Genomic DNA, 18,490 nt, shown 5'->3' with positions numbered 1-18,490 from the left:
GCTTTCTATTAAAGCACACCCACATCACATAACACGGTTTAACAAGTTACCAACATTTGTACGTGTGTTATAATCGATACTAAATATAGATCTTTTAATCATACTGTCTCCTTGTGTGGGAGCAAAACAATCATCAATCAGGCAAGGTACTACTTCTTTCTCACAATATGCAACACGTGGAGTAAATGGGATCTCGGGAAGCATAAAAAAGTAACTGAATTGCTGCAGATTTACAGACTAAAACCTGAGGAGGTGAGTAAGTGTGATACTTGAAGGTCAAGAACAGACAAAGAGCTGAACCTTCCTATATAAGGAACACTCTGTAGAGGAAATATAGAAGCAGGCTTGAAGTTTCAGATTTTGATACAGATTATAAAAATACATGCATATAGTTTTCATGCATACAAATAACTCAATTTTGTCATGGAGAATTTGACATGTAAAAATTTTGTGTCAAGCAAGTATCAAAACAGAATTTGACAGGAAGCCTTGTTAATATTGGCAAAATACAAGAGATCTCAAACAAAACTTGAAAGCCCAGATGCAGGAAAGCTCAGCAGTCAGCTCACCAGGTCTACCAACAGCACAGCATGGAATCCTAAATTAACAGGAGTAACTAGAGGAAGCACAGGCCTTCAGATTAGTTTTTCCCAACCATTTAATTAAGAAAAAAGTTCATTTTAAAATACTTCTGAAAATAATACCTTAAGAGTATTGTATGATGTTGCTATGTTCATAGCCAGGTAAAACCATTTTAAAATGCTGATTGCCTTTCTTCTCTATTGTATTTGCTAATACATACATATGAAAATTTAATTATATTTCTTGTAATTGTTTTATAGAATAACAGTTAATGTCCTGCCAACCACCAGCCACAAAATAGTGCTTCTGATCAATGAAAGCAGGAATCACATGTGGCAGAGGGCAAGACAGAGCTCCAGCTCCCACAGCACATGTGTTTTATCAGCTTCCCCCACATGGGAAGGCAGGAAGACATTTTCTTCTCTTCTCCCAGTTAATTGCTTCTACTGCTGTGGGATCCAGTAACACTACAGGTTCACTTTGATGTTTAACTCAGAACATCCCTTGTTCCTTCTCACCACCATTCTGTCTTTCTGCATCCACTCTGTCACACTCAGCTTTCTTCTTCCCAGCATCTTTATTCCAAGGCACCATCTCTTTGCATTTCCTGTAAAACCTTGAGCATTTCACTAGTGGCCAGAAGATAAAACACTGACATATCCACATACCTTCACAAGTCTCACCCAGGACAAAATATTAAATGCTTAACAGGTTGTCAAATAAGGGCTAAAAATATAAATCTGGAGTCTTTGTGGAGATTAGAAAATGTTTAAAGATTAAGCGCTGCCAGAGATTCATACATTAAATGACATTTTTAACTGAAAATGCATCTTGTTTTCTGCTCCTGTTTTAAAAGCATCTATGTAACATGCTTATCACCATTAGTTTCCAAGAATTCAAAAGCTTATTACACCAAGTCCAAAGCTAATGAATTCACATACATACACCAAAATATATTTTTACAAAGTGAAGAGCATGAAAAAGCTTGTTAAACCTACAAAATATTTACCACGCTAAACTTCCAGATCAGCTCAAAATATTTAATACAGCCAGTATTCAAGGAACACATGCATTTGAAAGTCAATTTAATAATCAAAGTGCTGCAGTTGAAAAGAGCTAACTTCCCCCTTCGAAATGATGAGCTACCAAACAAAAAGTTCACAGTCAGTACAAGTGTTAAGAGATGACAGGACAGAGATGAGCTACCCTTGTGCAGGTTTTAAGCTTCAAGTTCACATTTAGATTACTTCACCTCATAAAATAGAAAAAGAACAGATTTAATATTAACTGTGTTGGGTGTAGACACACATGGATTTATGAGACATATGGCAAAGGACTGCAATTACATGGCAGCAATGTGCAGCCAGAGCCTCCTGGGATGTAACAAACATTACAGCAAACAGCACCTGGATAACTGACCTCTTTGCTCTCACTACATATGTTAATTCCAGAGTACATATTTATAGCTGTATTTTAGACTTCTGCACAAAGGGAAGGTCTAAACTTAAAAAGTCGAGTCCCTGCACAAGCCCACTCAGCCTCTGCTGCCTGAGATGCCAGCAATGTTCTGTGCAATTTACTCAGTGATGGCTGCAAACCCCTTCTGATGGAGCACACCCTGTTTGAAACCTCCAGGCAGTGAATGATGGCCTTGTTCCTGTGCTTGGAGAGAAAGCTATAAAATTACACACAAATCAAGTGCAACAACTAAATAAGGATGGACAAAAGAGTAAACTGCTTCATGTTTTTACAGGGAAAAGGACGTGTATAAACCTGCTGCTTCTTCCACACAAACCATTACACTCAATCAGAGCAGCTCTGGGAGTATCCAAGAGGGTGCAGTTACCACAACGCGACATCACAAGATGATAAGGCATTTAGAAAAGCAAGAGGCACAGGTACAATAAACAAACTTGCCTAACTCAAATCAGAGGGAATAATTAGCAAATTAGCATATTAAGCAGTATTCACACAGATCATTAATGACACTTTATTCTGCTGTCCTCCTGAACAGCACCTTAAGCTCCCTAAAGTTCCACACTGCCAGTGCTGCCATGGAGACAAAACTTACAAGCTATTTCTGCTTCTCTCATGCTCCTGACAATATAGTATCAACACATATATTTTTTCCATATTTGTAAACATGCTAAATATTACAAGAACCACCAATGTTTTCCCCAGTATGTGTTCACATTCAGCCACTGAAGACTTCACAGCACCACAGATTTTTTAATCTTACAGTGGAACAATAGTTTGTGAATACAAAGTGAAATCTTCTCAGGTGATTTTTTTTCAACATCTTAAAGCACAGGTGCTCACCCTGAACAGGGAAAGGGCCACACCATTTCAACAAATTTCCTGCAGTTAAATAGTTCACTTTTGAGGAAAGCATCTGTGACATTTCAGATGATTTCAGGTCCATCAAGATAAGTAATTCAAATAGTCAATTCGTTTGTATGCTCTTTCTTTCCAAACAAGACACCTATACTGCCTCGGAATATGAAATAATTCCCACATCCCCAACCAACACCAACAAAGGAAATTTCTGTGGGGACATGGTGACAGCTGAAAGGACAACCTGACACACAGGTGCCTGCCAAGGGCTGTGTGGGCACAGCTGTGTCAGCAAGAGCAGCTCTACAGTGCTAAATCAAACACACCTCCAGACTTCCCCTCTTCTTGCCAGATACAGTCAAATCACAGAGGGACTCCACAAGGTCAGGACCCAACTGGTCTGAACCAAAGCAGTCAATCCAGTGACTCAGCTGGAAAAGTCACAGGAATAAGAATAAATCATGGTGAGCTCTGAGAGATAGTGAAAATGCTTACATATCAGTGCCATTAGTTATATCTGTCAATGTTTTCAGTTGATTTCATTTTCTTTACTACTGTTTTTAGAAACAATAGTTTCCCCATCATAAGCATAGCTCACCCAAGTGGCCCTCCAGTGGTCCTATTTCCCCCAAAACCCTGAAGAAAAATCAGTAGGAACAATGGGTGGCACCATAGTATTGGCAAACACAGGTGTTAAAGCACCAGCCTGAATGCTCAGCTTCACTTCTTGCCTGGAAACAAAGAGGCCAGTGCTTGTCTCATATACTCAGCCCTGAAACTGAAATTACTTAATATGGCTTTCAATCTCGCGTGTAATCTTTGTTTCTGAGAAACAAGAAGTGCCAGCTTTGAAACAAACATCACCTTCCTACCAGCAGGGCTGCCTTCTCTGCCTGGGAAGCAGTGCTGCTCTGAGCACTCACTGTCACCTCCCTGCACAACCCACTGCTAGTGGTGACAGCTCCTTCAAAACAATAATAAGGCAAAGGAAAAGGCTATATAAACTGAAATGCAATTTGACCAACAGGACTGACAAATTGCTGTGTATCTTGTTTTCTCCAAGCCTTACCTGGATGCAAAGGTTTTGGACAGAATACTTAAAGGGAGCAGGGCACCTACATTTTGGAAATAGGTACTTTATTCTATTCTTTAAATACATCCTACTTACTCCAAACTAAATGTGTATGGTTTAACCTACAGACATTGCTTAAATTTTATTTATTAATCTGCTTTTAACTAATGTTAATACACTTTCTAGTTGTGCCCAGGTTAGAATTAACCTAGAAGAGTCTGTCTTGTCTGTGATCTTTCCCAACTCCATGATTCCTGTTTTAAGTTCTGGGTGAGGTCAATCTACTATTTTTGTGAAGGAATTAAGGAAGATGTTACACTTGAAGGAGCTTTCAGCCAAAACTTCTCTCACTGTCTCACAGCACACTTATGTTTAACAGCATCCCTCCAGTGAGAACACAGGACAGAGACAGCAAAGACAGGCTTAAGAAGGTAGGTCAGCTGTGCTAATACTCTAAACTACTAGTCTAGGGGTGATGAAAAGGGAAGAAGAGAGGCTTGGGCTGTGTTCTGCTTCCACAAACACACAGACCAGGAAGCTGAACAGAAAGAATCACCTAAAAACAAATTATCCTTTTAAAAAGGAACTCCTTCCACAAGCACTGTCTGCAATCTAAGTGTCTCCCTATGCTACAGAAAGGGACATGAGCAAAACCACCCCCAAGTAATTTTATTGCACAAACAATTCTAAGACAAAGAATTTACACCATATACTAAATAAACTCTCAAAACCATATTGCAAGCATAACTTTTATGCTTGTTTCCATCCACTACCCCGAAACACAAAGTCTGTTTACAACATTTGATGTTAAGAACATTCGGGAAATAAAACAAGCTTACCACTTCCAAGGACATATTTGCTCGAACACGCCCGGTGTTGCAGGGGTTTTTTTTATTTAGGGGGAAGAAGAAAAATGTCACAGTGAGCAAAGTTCACGTGTTAACCTGGAGAGGATCCAGGCTCGGCACTAGAGCAGCAGCAGCAGCTGCTCACACCTGTGCAGGCAGGAAGCTGTTCCTGCACCAGCTCCAAGGCTGAGGGGCTGCATGTCCCAAACTCGCTCGGAGAAGTGTCCAGCCCACTCACCAGAATGTCCCCAGAGCCTGCTGGCAAGCTCCTCTGCCTTAGCTGATGAAAGCTACTGATTAATCTATCCACTGCTCCTCCCTCATCCAAGTTACTGCCTTGAGCTTATGATCAAACTGGTTTTACTACCATGTAAAGCCTATTACTCACAATACAGCTATTTAAAAAACTAAGATAGCAGTAAGTGAAATAAAACAAGGAACTTCAGTTCTTAAAAAAATTTTCACAGCTATGTAATGTCAAAAACCTTAAGAAAATAAGGAGAAGGATGAACACCAAATCATCACTCTCAGTTGTCAACACAAAAGGTGTCTGGAGAGTGAATAGAACTACTCAAATAAATCAACAAAAATGAATCTTAGTCCATCTTGTCAAAGTAAATACAAAAAAAGGAGTTAGGAGTCATTGGGCCAGAGAAAGGGACATCTGGAGGATTTCCTGAAGGAGGGGAGGCCCAGACTCTTAATCTTTACTTTCAGAGAACTGTTCCTGTTTATTATATAAAGTCTAGAAGCAAAGAGAAATAAAACGCAACCCAAAATCAAGAAGTCTTCCACATTCCACACACCTTAATACCTCCAAAAACCTCACACATTCCATCTAACAGCATTACTACACTTCTCTAAATAACACTGGAAAAAAAACCAGAAGTGTGCGCATTTTTCACCATGATGGATTTTAGAAAGGAAAAGCTGCTCTCAAAGAAAACAATAAGAGTCTGCTTGGTTCCATTGCTAATTCCTTTCAGGAATTTATGAAGTTGTTTATTTTAAATTGCCCATACAGGAAGAAGCAGAAAAATGGCAATAACAATGTCAGAAACAAGAAACCTAATTCAACTCCACTCAAAGAGGATATGCACACAGTTCAAACAGGAATTTCACACCAGGTTTCGTTAATAACACTGGATATGCGTGCATTCCAAAATCCAACTCTGCAATACAAGCAGAACATCTTTAAGAAGCTGCAGCACTGAAAAGTAAATTCAAGGAAATGAGCTTTACAAGTAGGCTGTGCAACTGCTGGCACTTTTTTTTTTAAACTATTTGTATTCAACTGTACATTTACCACCATCTTCTGGTTTTAGGACTACTTTGGACATCCCACACACCAAACCTTTACAACACCTCCCACTCCCCACACAATGGCACTGCATAGTATATCTAAGGATATTCCAGAGGCTTTATGGAGCTCCCCTTAACTGAGTATACCTGTTCTCTTTCTTTTAAAGCAGAATGATGCAAGTAGAAGTCAGCACCAAGAACTGCACCTTTTGGGACAGACCATCTCAGACTGCTCACTAACCCACCAAGTGATGGGCTCACAGAAAACAGCCTGGTCTCAGCTGGCACCAGGAACCAGACATCACCAACCTCTGATCATGCTCCAGGATGTACCCAGCAATATGCAAAAGGCTTGGGTAGAAGCCAGTAAAACCCAGCCAAAACGTTACCAGATGATAAGATATCAAGCATCAGCATTGCATCAGTTTCCACAGGAAGCTTCCATAAATTCCCTTCTCTGTAGCAATGTTTCAAAGTCACATAGTGCTTAGCTCACCCACACTATACAACAAAATAACCCAATTAAAAACACAGTCTCAGCTTCTTCTGCTGCACTTCTGACACCAACTGCTACCACTACACGAAACAAGCCTACTACCACAATTTAAAATTACTTTGTAATATTTAGAAGACTTGAGATGCAAAAGGAAGACTTAATCAAAGAGTTATTTCGTGCTTTAACAACCCAAAATGAAACTGACAGCACTTAGTCATACTTCAAACAGAAAAGATGCATTTATCAAAGCATGAGAAGTGGCATAAAATGTCAGTAAACCCAATGTATGGGCAGAGCCCAGAAGGAGGGAACAGAAGGGGACTGATCTGCTTTAGAAGAGAGGATATGGTCTGAATGTAGGGCATCCAACATATTCAGGCAGCATGCTGCAATAATCCTCCTGTCCACATTTTGCTCGTCCCTCAAACAGGCAAGAAGCAGCCTTGTGCTGCCCGACAGACAAGGACAGCTTGCAGCTGGCATCAAGGCAACAAGCTCTTTTCCTGCCCTCACACAGGATGAAGAAGAGACAAACCAACAAAATTAGCAAAAACAAACTAGCTGGAATTAGCACCTTCCTCCCAATTCTCTTTCAGTTGATGAAAATCAAAGGTTTTTATTTCCTCTTTAAAAAAGAATTTATCTTCTCTAACAATGTCTAAAATTTGAAAAATAAAACATGTTTATCTTCACCCAGTTTAACCTGTTACATTTATTACATTTTTAAATTTAACACATGAAGGCAAATCCAGTGGATAACACACACTCTTTCAGCTTCAAACATTCATCTTTTCCAGATCAGCACAAATTATATTAACAATCCATAGTCTGCATGGAGAGGCTATATCCTGGCCACAGTTCAACTCTTAATGCTCATCCCTTGTTAGCATCCTCACTATTCTTACCACTCCCAGTGCTGGTGGTTGCTCTCAGCAGCAAACAAATAAATAAATCCAGTTCTCAAGGGACTTTCCTCATTCACAAGGCCAAAGTCCAGCCCTGCTTGAGCTCATTTCCACCTCCCTCCAGCAGGTCACCCACACCTTGCAGGTGTTAACAGCACACCAGGCCAAGAAAGGACATCCGAGTTTAGTTGCTGAGGCTTGGTACTTGCAGCAGTCTGGTCATAGCAGCATCCCATAGATCCTGCAGCACGATCCAACAACCTACTACAGCAGCAAATGAGAATGGTTTAGGAGGAGGCACAAAAAAAAAAAACCCACCACCAAAACACTTTTTTGGAACAGCTTTCCCAGAAATAGCCAAATAGCCTCTCAAACCATCACTACCTGTAAATTAACTTTTACAAAGAAATTAGAATCAAATTGACCACGAAGAAAAAACACAACTTTCACCTCCCTAACAATGAATGCTTTCCCATGATCTCACCACTGCATGACAGCCTTCCAGCCTAAACTGAACCATCTTGAAGAAAAGTTCCGAAGATCAGCCTCATAAATGCACTCAGCTCCAGCACCAGGAAGGCAAGTTAGCCCTGCTGTCATGAAACAAAAGTGATAACTTTCTTCTACACAACTTCCCTTCTACTTCTCCAAACCCCTACACCTTCTACAAAACTGTCCCCTGTAATTCAGGACATCCAACCATGCCATGCACATATGAACAGCTGGAAAGTTAAAAATACCTGCAGCTGAGATGCCAGGATGGAAATAATTTTAAACAAAGTTTATAAAAGCCACAGCTGCAGAAGGGCAAGAAAACACCCAACAAGGATGGTAATTAACACAGAAACATGTCACATCTGACTTTGTTCTTCAGCAGGACAAATTGATGACACACAAACCAGCAAAGAACCGAGTCTGATGCTTTCTTCCTACACAGCACTTGAGAGCTAATTAAGAACTTCAACACAATAATCAGCAAAACACTATTTGAGGTCAATTTACACAGAACTCAAAACCCAAAAATTACTTTGAACTGAACTACCAACAACTCGAAAATGTTAGACGAGTGAAAAGCATTCACACAAACTTTCCTGGGTAAGAGACCCTCTCAGAGAACAACTGGATTGTTCCCATCAGTTTTAAAAGGAAAATCTTGACACCCTTCACAGTAAATCAGAAAAGAATAATTTTTCTTTTTCAACTTATCAGAAAAATTGCCTAATTTAAAATGAGCAAGCGTAAAAAAGTGTTTATAGCACTGGACCAATATCCCCTTAGGTCTTACAACATGAAAGTATCACAGTAAGATACACTGAATAGTTCTGGTTTGCAGGGAATTCATTTCACTCCAAAAGGGGCAGGAATATCTACATTCACTTGGACTATATGCAAGTGTTACACCAAGGAGTTTGCAGAGTCACAGAAAGGGCAGTGTCAGCAGCAGGATAAAGCTGAATTGCCCCTTCCAATACAGCAGCTTGACCCAGGCTAAAGAACCCACTTCAGCACAGCCTAAGGATGCAGTTTTTCATTACAGATGAGCTGACTGAGCTGTGACCCCACTTTCCCAAGTCTCTCATGACTGGATGTCTTCTACAGAGGTAGGTTGAGGGGTTTTTTTATATTCTGGGTTTTTTTTTAATCAGTTCATCCCACTAAAGCAGGTAAGCATGGCTACAGACAACTTGGTGCAATGCAGAAGTCAGAGTGACACAGAACACATAATGCAAGGGTACAGACCAAAATAAATGCTAAAGTAAGAATAGACAGCAGAAAAATTTACAAAAGTCTTCAAAAGCATATTTTGAATATGTCAGCACCTTGAATGTCTTCCCATTGAAAAAAATCATCCTGTTACAAATAGAGCTGCTGTGTATTCCAACAATTTCAGTAACAATGACCCAGCCATACCATCACAGTAAAATCAAGCCAATGAAGAAAACTCACCTTAACAAAATTGTCAGGGAACATGCCCCTTCTGCCATTTAACTCCCCTTCCAACCATCCTTCTTCTTCCAGTTTTTTCACATTCCTGATGATTTCCCCAACTCGGATTGTTAACTCATCATCATGCACTGCATCATAGTCATATTCCACAATATAGTCCACTAAAAAGTAAAAAAAAAAAAAAAGCACAATGAATACAACCCAGACTGGGAAATGACTGGGAAATGTAACTTGAAAGCCACGTACATTCCAAAGGCAAACCTTACAATGACTGCTAACAACAAACGTTTCCCTCACAGCAATGCTCATTTGTGAACTGTGGCATTCCCATGTATTTTTGAGAGGGAGAAACAATTGGACAGTCATCTATTAGAATAATGTAAATTTAGAAATATGATACCAGGTTGCATTTTGATGGTGGTGGATAGGTTTTTGTTCATGCCTGGTGGAAGGAATTGCTTGCAATGATTTTTTTCCCCACTGAGTTCCAGCTGAAGATTTACCAATTATGATTCACTGCCCACAGGGCAAGCACTTCTTACTCAGTGCCCATTTGTGGCCAAGAATCTGACACTGTGTGTATGGTACATACTTTCAATGCTTTAAGTCAAGTCTCACACTTGAGCCTGCTGCTATGTTTGCAAAAATCTAATTGCTGCACATGCAGAATTTCTGCAGGGTTCATCCAAGAAATACAATACAGCCAGAAGGTGTGTAATTGATAAGATCATACAGCTGAAATTGCAAATATGTAAAAAGCACCTTCCTTCAGAGTCATTTGGTTTGTATGAAGTAGAATAAGCAAGTGAGCTTTACTTTTGATACAACTGAGTTTACTCTGAGGAGCAGTGTATTCACGTATTTGTCCACCTGTTGCACAAGATCCATTAAAGTTGCTCACTGACAGCTTAAGACTTGTTTGGCAATAAAGAACCATTTGTCCATCAAGAAATTCTGTTAATGCCTGAAATTTCCACAAACCTGCAGCAATTAAATAATCTTCCCTCTCACTCAAATTCAGTCAAATACCTAGGCACTGCCAAATGTTAAAACACTGTCCTCACTGAAACCTCCTCTCCTCTGCAGATCACAATGCATAAGAGCACAACAAGGTTAAAAGACAGAAATCCTGAATGGTTGTAGAAGGTATTTTTCCCAGGTTAATCTATTTTATCTGTGCACAATAATACCCAACAATTAATTAAAATATGAAGGAATCAAATGGTAAGAAGCATTTATTTCCTTGTCACTGAACTTACAGCAGCATTAAACCAATGTGTAATTCTGATCTGTGGGCAGTTTTAATTACAAGTGCAGCTGCAGTGATTGCAATTAAGCCTTTATCCCTCTGCTGTCTATGGATGAAGCCAGAAACCCCTTAGCAAAAAACAGAACTGCTTGATGGTGCCATGAATGCAAGAGATGCTTGAATTATATGTCTCACAAACTATTTTCTGAATGCACCCATTAACAAAGGAACCAGTAGACATAAATGTGAAGACTTAATTTTGCTTTCTTCCTTTAAGGGAAAAAAAAAGTTACCCTCTTAATGAACAGAAGTCATCACCAGAGTTACCTGCCATACGCACCTGGAACTTTTAGCACACACTTTTTGTACTGTAGACGTTTATTTTTGCCAAATGTACTCTCTAAGTTTGTTTCAAAGCATCATATTCCCCCATTATTGCCTGCAGCAAGCAGAGTAGTCCTGTCTTGGTTCTGCATGGAATTGTCTTTTGAGTGGCTGACATAAAATACTGCCAAACATACAGGAAATTCTGGCAGTCACAAATCATAAGGACAACAGTCATTCATCACCTAAGAGTCTGGAAATGAAAACATCACCTTCCAACCAACTCAACCCAGCCATTCTGGAAACCTACACACCTAGAAAAATGTTAAGAAATATCCATGTTACATATTTCTCTCATGATACACTGTTTTGAAGCACATTAGCAGGTAGCATATTTCAATAAACACACTATTGGACAGCTTTATAAAGCTAAGCATGGAAAATGGATCAGAACAGCGTCAGTCATGGCAAATGCTCATAGCAGTGACTTGAACTGCCAAACACCTGGTCCTTTTTCCACAGCAGCAGTAGATAATCACACCCACACTGTGTCAACATGAACCAATTCTATTGAAAGCTTATTACCTTGGGAGAACGTTTCTGTATTTGTGTTTGAAATGCACAGCACATTCATTTGGTCACCTTTCCAGACTACAAAACACAGACTCAGTCATGCCAACAAAGAGAGAACCTGAACAAACTCCCAGTCATCATCCACATGTCTTTATGTTCCAAATTGCAGTAAACAAACATCAGCTTCTTTCACTTGAAATTTAGGTGCTGAATTTCCTCTTGTATTTGTCAGTGACACCCAAAGACACCCTTGCTCTCATGGATACACAGACAAACCAGATGTGAATTGCCTTGTCTGTAAAGGGGAAGGGACCATGGAGAATGTTCAGACACTTTCATCCCATTGATTTTTTTCATATGATGGCAGAGGAACAGTAAGGATCTACACATCCCATGTCTTGCTACTACATGGTCCTCAAGAAGAACACTTAGAAGTTTTGCTTTTCAATATTAGCATGCAGCACTAATTGAATCATCCAGGTGATGGGCAAGAGACATCTGTACTGCCAAAACTGTCCAGATTAAATAAATCTCTGAAACATCCTAAAGTAAATGATATTTACCCTAGTAAAAACAAGAGTCCAGCAATGACAGAAAATGTTTTTAAGGAATCACAACTCCTTGTAAAAACACTAACTAGAAATTACATTAGTTTACTGGTTACACTTCTTAATGGTTGTACTAGTTCTGAATGCTTCAGGTTCTCACTTCAAAGCTTTACTCAAGAACAGATACACTGCAATCAGTCAGCAATAAGGTGGACTCCAGTAATATAAGCTGGTCAATTTTTTTTTTTTAAATTCTCAACTGGTAGAAAGTGCAGCAGAATACCTCAACAACACAAGCTATCAAACCCTCCTTTTTTATCTCCCTTCTGCTTTTTACTCTTTCTCCATTTCAAACTCCACTCAGATCGATTAACTGTAGCTTGAAGTCCGTAATCATCAAGTTTCAAATGAAAAAATAGTCTTGGGCTTAAGCAAGAACACTGTGAGGTTTACTGTGCTTTTCTAGCACATCCAGGAATACTAAGGTTCACCTGAGAGGGGCAGACAACTTTCTCCTGAGTTTTCACAGTAGCTGCATACAGGAACGGCTGAAAGGGCTGGGAAGAGTCTCAGGGATACCTCATTGATCAGGGTGTGGAAAAGACCAAGCAATACTCAATGAAAACACAAGAGGCAGTGGGACAAAATGAAACCAAACAAATATCTCTTAAACATATATAAACACAGTCTGTCATCCAGCCATGACAGCTTTCCAGCACACTCAGGAAACCTACCAGATGGTGTTTTTTGAAGGTTCTGACCCATTTTCAGGGGTAACTGACTGATTAAAATCAACAGAGCTACAAAAACAATTATTGACTGGATATCTTGGGAGGAAGATGGCTCTGTGGGAGGGAGAGGGTCTGTTCAGATCTTGCTCTCTAGTAAGATGACAACCTTATTAACAAAACAAGAATGTAACAAGCAGTTGGACATTAGGAATAAAATCTTCACAAAAGGGTAAAAAGAGTGATCAGACATTGGAATGCACAGCCCAGGGAGGTGTTTAAGGGAACATTGGATGCGGCAATTGGTGCCATGGTCTGGGTGACATGATGGTGTTTGGTCTTAGGTTGGATTTGATGATCTCAGGTCTTTTCCAACCTGATTCTGTGATAAAACAAACCAAACACATCAAAGCCAGTCAGCAGCTACAGAACTACTTTATTCCCCACAGCACAAAGTGTCCTACCCAACACCTCTGAGAAAATAGCTCCCACTGTCAGCCAAGACAACAACAATGCCTGCACCAGGCATTCAATCACTGCTGGCACAGCTGGACTCCCCAGGGGTCCAAACCTTACACAACCAGCTCTTCTGCCAACCACATCCCAGTGCCAAGGCAGAGGCCAAGTCTCCCAACAAGCATGGCCACATTATACTCATCTTCACTGATTTTACACAAAGGATGCCTTCAGCTACTCAGACTTTTTCCAAAATTGCCTATTAGAGGCAACTAAGGCCCTCTGGTACCCCTAAAACAGAAATCAAAACATAAATCAAGGAAGAGAGGAAAATATATCAAAACTCTAGCATGCCTGTAGCTTCAATAGAAACAGACACTCATTCAGCAAAGAGCACAATTTCACATTCTTAGTACTTTGTTTAGGGTATTACAACGCTGGCAGAGCCCAGGGACCTTTCTGTAGTAGCAAAAAAAAAAAAAAAAAAAAACACAAACCAGATTTAAAATAAATCCCATGAAAAACATACTAATAGCTTACACTTTTTTTTTTTTTTAAGAGGGGAGAGGGATTCATCAGATAACTGAAATCCTGGCATATTCTGGGAAGCCTTGCTGAAACTTGCTGCAGACCTGGAGGGACAGAGCCCAAAGTGAAGCAGCAAGAATTGCTGCAGGATTCCATAAAGGGCTCTTCAGGCAGGTTTCAGTCCAGTTCAAAGTTATTTATTGGAATACCAACCCTGGAAGGTCATGTGACCTCCAGAACAACTTGCCAGCAGAACTGCAGTTACCCTAGAAACTGAACTTTTGCATTTCCAATTTATCACAACAGACAGTTGCTAGATACCTAAAACAAACTTCATTAGTACTGTTATTTCCACTTGTATGTTTATCACGTTAAATCTCCAAAGTTCAGTCTCCTACAAAACAAAGCCTAACAATTTTGCTGTTATGTATTAATAGAGTTACAAAGGCATTTCATTTTATAGCAGACCAAGTTTACACTAGAGACAAAAGACCAGAGAGGACACAATTACCCTTTTAAATACTTTTCTTCACAACTACTTCAAAATCAGGTGCTGAACTTAAGGAGAATGATCCTTCCAACTGCTTTCCCACAAAGATGTTTCTACCATTTATGAGCAATAGAAATTCCAGCTGATTTAATACTAATGTTCAGCCATTTAAGACAGACCTTAGAACTGAAAAAGTAGCTCAGGTGTTTAAATGTTGAACAATGAAAACACCTCTGTAAGTGTTAAACAAAAGTAGTGGTTATAAGAATGTTTTCTTTCCACTTTCAATACCATGTAACTTCCTGTCACCCTGATCTGAGTCACTGATGACAACCCAGATGGTTAAACAGAAATGCCTGTCAGACTTCCCACTGCCCTTAAAATTCTGGTTTCTGTTCCCACTGCGAGTTTTGTCTACAAAGCTCACCTGTAAAGACACATGCACAAGGTGAGCACCAGGTTTTGGGGACCAAAGACAAATCCCTCCTGGCCAAGAGTTCCCGCTGCTCTGCAGCCAGGCTTCCTCCAGGCTTCACACTCCTGATTACAAATGACCAGAACAACCAGTTGCCCAAAGAGCCAAGTATTCCTTTGGGATACAAACGTGGTATCTTCCTCAACCTGAGTAGGGGAGTGCTCCACATTTCCCAGTATCACTGAAACCACTCTGAGAACTGTTCTGGTGCAAAAGTCCTTCCCTTCTTTTCACACCCCAATAACCATCCAACTGAGAGGCAGTGGAGGGACTGAACCTTGAACAGATGGAAACATTCAGTATTTCCTACTTCCTTCTCATGGTGCCACATAAAGCTACATCACCAACAGAGACTGGGAAACACAAGAAGTTGTTTTTCCAAGATGGTTTAACCTGAGGATGTTGTGATTCCATGCTTTCTTCTATGTGCATTCACTGGTCCCTTCCCCCTGCTCTCTGCTTAAGTTAGCAGTTATTTGTAATACTGGTGAATCAGATAAAGAAAACAGCCCAAGAGAAAGTTTGTAGTGACAACTTTCTGCAAGTTTATCTCCTTAAGATGTCTCACTGCAGGGTCAGACACAGGACTGCTTCAAACACACCTCAGAACAACCCCTACATCCCTGTTACAGCCCAGATCAGGAGCACACTGCTCAGCAAAGATCCAAACCACCCTTCTTTCTGGTGGTTCAGTTCAGTCAGGAACAATCCTAAAAGATGGACAATCCAAAAGTAATCTGGAATTTTCATTGAAACTATACCCAGGAACACACTTAATGCCTGTTAAATATTAATGTGCATTATGTCCATGGAACAAGACTAAAACTACAATGATACAAAAATGTCCAAAACTTGGAATCTGCATATGGTCCCTCACACAAGCAATTTCCCCCTACAGATCCACTGATCTTGCCCCTCACCACTTGCTGCTTCGCTCAAAGCCAGTAACTGCCATGAAACCACATCCTAACATAACACATTATTGATACAAGGCCACTGAATTCCTGTCAACTCTGATAGCAAGGATGCAGTTCCATGCTATTAAGAAACTGAACAAATGTAATTAGCTAATGAAGACCGTGCAGTCCACACATATTTAACAGTACAGTCACTAGTTTTGAGCCACACCACACTGAAGAGCAGACACTTCACTGAGCTGAGCCACTCAGAGCCATCACACTCACATTCCACGAGGAGGACTAGCAAGCAGTTGCATCACAAGGGCTACTGCAATCGTTAAACATCACCAATGGGATGTTTTGCCTTCTCAGTAGCTCAGGAGGAGGCCGGGTGCCTCCTGTACAGCCCCTGGAGCAGCAGTGACACATGGCAGAGCCATTTCTACCTGTGCCTCCTCCCAAGGGAGCCACACCAGTCTAGCCCAAACAGCTCTGTACCAAAGCAGTCACACCTCCTCCTGCTCCTGAAACTTTGATCCCGTGTGCCAGCCAAGCAAATTCTGTTGCCACAAGGAAGGGATAGGGCAGAGGAGGTTCTCTGCAGTTTAAGATAATGCTGACCCCATTTATTCAAATATGACTTATGGTCTTATTTTAAGCAAAATGGCCAGAGCCATGAGAATTATTAGTTTATTATAATACAACATAATGCCAATGAAATAAAAATGCTTCCATGCCATTCCGTGTATGTGTTCTTTTAAGCATACACAATTAATTCCCAATTTGCTGTAAGCTGTTTATTCCAGTCACAGATTATTTCAAAGACAGAGAACCTAAATCTGTACAATTTATTAGTTCAGGTTGCTGGGCAAGCAAATAATCCTTTCAAGCACTAAAGATGTCTCTAATACATACAAACACACAACGTTGGACCCAAGCTGGTTCTACATAAAACCAGCTCAGCTAAGTCCACCCACTCTCTGGAAGCAACACAAACACCCTGCTGTCACCCAGTGGGGACTCAGCTCAGATGCCAACAGGATTTGCTCTGTTTAAAGCAACTTCATGTTGAAGTGAGTATGAGCTCACTCTCTCTTCAACACACCCCATTTCAGAAGGCTCAGCAGGTTTAAAGCCACATTAGATGAGTGAGAGCAATCAGGCACTCTGTTGCAGTCAGGCTAAATTCCCAACAAGCCCCTTTCCACTTCCTCAGCACATGGGCAGACCAGTCAGAGCACCATTCCTCACCTGAGCCAACATCAAATTAATCACAGAACATGCTGAGTTGCAAGAGACCCACAAGGATCATTGAGTCCAGCTCCTGGCCCTGCACAGCACCATCCCCAAGAGTCACAACACCCTGTGCCCGAGAGCAATGCCCAAAAACTTATTCAACTCTGTCAGGCTGGTGCTGTGACCCCTTCCCTGGGGAGCCTGCTCCAGTGCCCAGCCACCCTTTGGGTGAAGAAATAATTTTTTCTAATATCCAACCTAAACCTTCCCTGACACAACTTCAGGCCATTCTGGTCGCCACAGAGCAGAGATCCATGTCTGATCTCCCTCTTCTCCTCATGAGGAAGCTGTAGACCACAGTGAGGTGCCCCCTCACTCTCTTCTTTCTCCAGGCTGAACAGGCCAAATGACCTCATAAGGATTTCTTCTCCGGAGCCTTCACCATCTTGGCTGCCCTCCTTTGGATACTCTCCAATAGTTTTGTATCTTTTTTACACCGTGGTATCCATAACTGCACAACATTCAAGGTGAGGCCACCCCAGCAGAGAGCAGAGCAGGACAATGCCCTCCCTTGCCTGGTTGGGGATGCTGCTGTGCCTGATGCACCCCAGGACAAAGCACTGTGCCCAGGCAACTCAGTCTTTCAGCTGCAACTCTCAATCTTCTATCAGATGTTTTAAAAATTCAGGAATTTAAATAACAGAGTCTTCTCAATCAAAAAATCATTGCACTGTTAGCAAGAAAATAGATCACTCTCCTGGAATAATTTTCTTAACTATCCCAAGTCACTACCAAAAAGCTGTTGGATATTTGATGGTTTACAAGATCTGTTAAAAACTTAGTAAGTATTCCCCAGTGCTTAAACTGAGGGTATTTAAAACTGCTACAAAGATAGCACCTTTGCTTTCCCTCACTTGAACAGCTCAGCTACTGTCAGCTTCCAGTGTTGACTAAGTACTGTGAGCTTAAAGGGACAAAAACTATCACTGCAATAGAGGAAGGAGCAAGCTGGCCCAAGGCCATTCTGTTATCTTCCCAAAGTATGGGGTCTCACCACTTTTTCTGCTTACTAATGGTAACAGGTACCTTATTGCATCCTTTCAGTATATGCTTTTTCCCAAGGTCTGTAGTGACAGGACTAGGGGCACTGGTTTTGAACTGACACAGGGGAAATTTAGACCTCAGGAAGCAACTCCTGCTGCTTAGTGTGGTTAGAGAGCACCTGGACCTGGCTGGGGACTGCACTGTCTGAGAGTTCATGGTTCAGATATCAGTGGCATAGCAGTGAGAAGGTATTTTTGGAAGAAGTGTTTAGTGTCTAAAACTAATTTCAGTTTGACCAACTTCTGAAGAATTTCCTATCAGCTGTAAAGGTAAAATCACAAGTGTAAGTAAGAAACCTCAGTGAGGGATATGAGAGATCTTGTGGATTATAAGAAATCTGTGAAAGTTACAGAATGTTTCTGAAAACGAACATGTTAATGACAGAGATTTGTTC

At 40.7% G+C, this 18,490-nt stretch overlaps 1 protein-coding gene across 2 annotated transcripts in view; it reads right to left on the bottom strand.

Annotated features, from left to right (window-relative positions):
- Positions 1–18,490, bottom strand: part of CD2AP (CD2 associated protein) — a 75,123-nt gene that overhangs the window by 43,606 nt on the left and 13,027 nt on the right. Inside the window, exon 2 of one of the 2 annotated variants that reach the window (XM_062489653.1) lies at positions 9,487–9,647. In XM_062489653.1, the coding sequence (XP_062345637.1) occupies positions 9,487–9,647 (161 nt within the window). Of the gene's footprint in view, positions 1–9,486; positions 9,954–18,490 lie in introns of those variants that run through there. The other variant, XM_062489652.1, reaches the window with a different exon arrangement.

Source organism: Cinclus cinclus, chromosome 3, assembly GCF_963662255.1.
Source record: "Cinclus cinclus chromosome 3, bCinCin1.1, whole genome shotgun sequence".
Classification (NCBI taxonomy): Eukaryota; Metazoa; Chordata; class Aves; order Passeriformes; family Cinclidae; genus Cinclus; species Cinclus cinclus.
The sequence above is the reverse complement of the archived record's forward strand: the minus strand, read 5'-3'. Positions and strand labels throughout refer to the sequence as shown.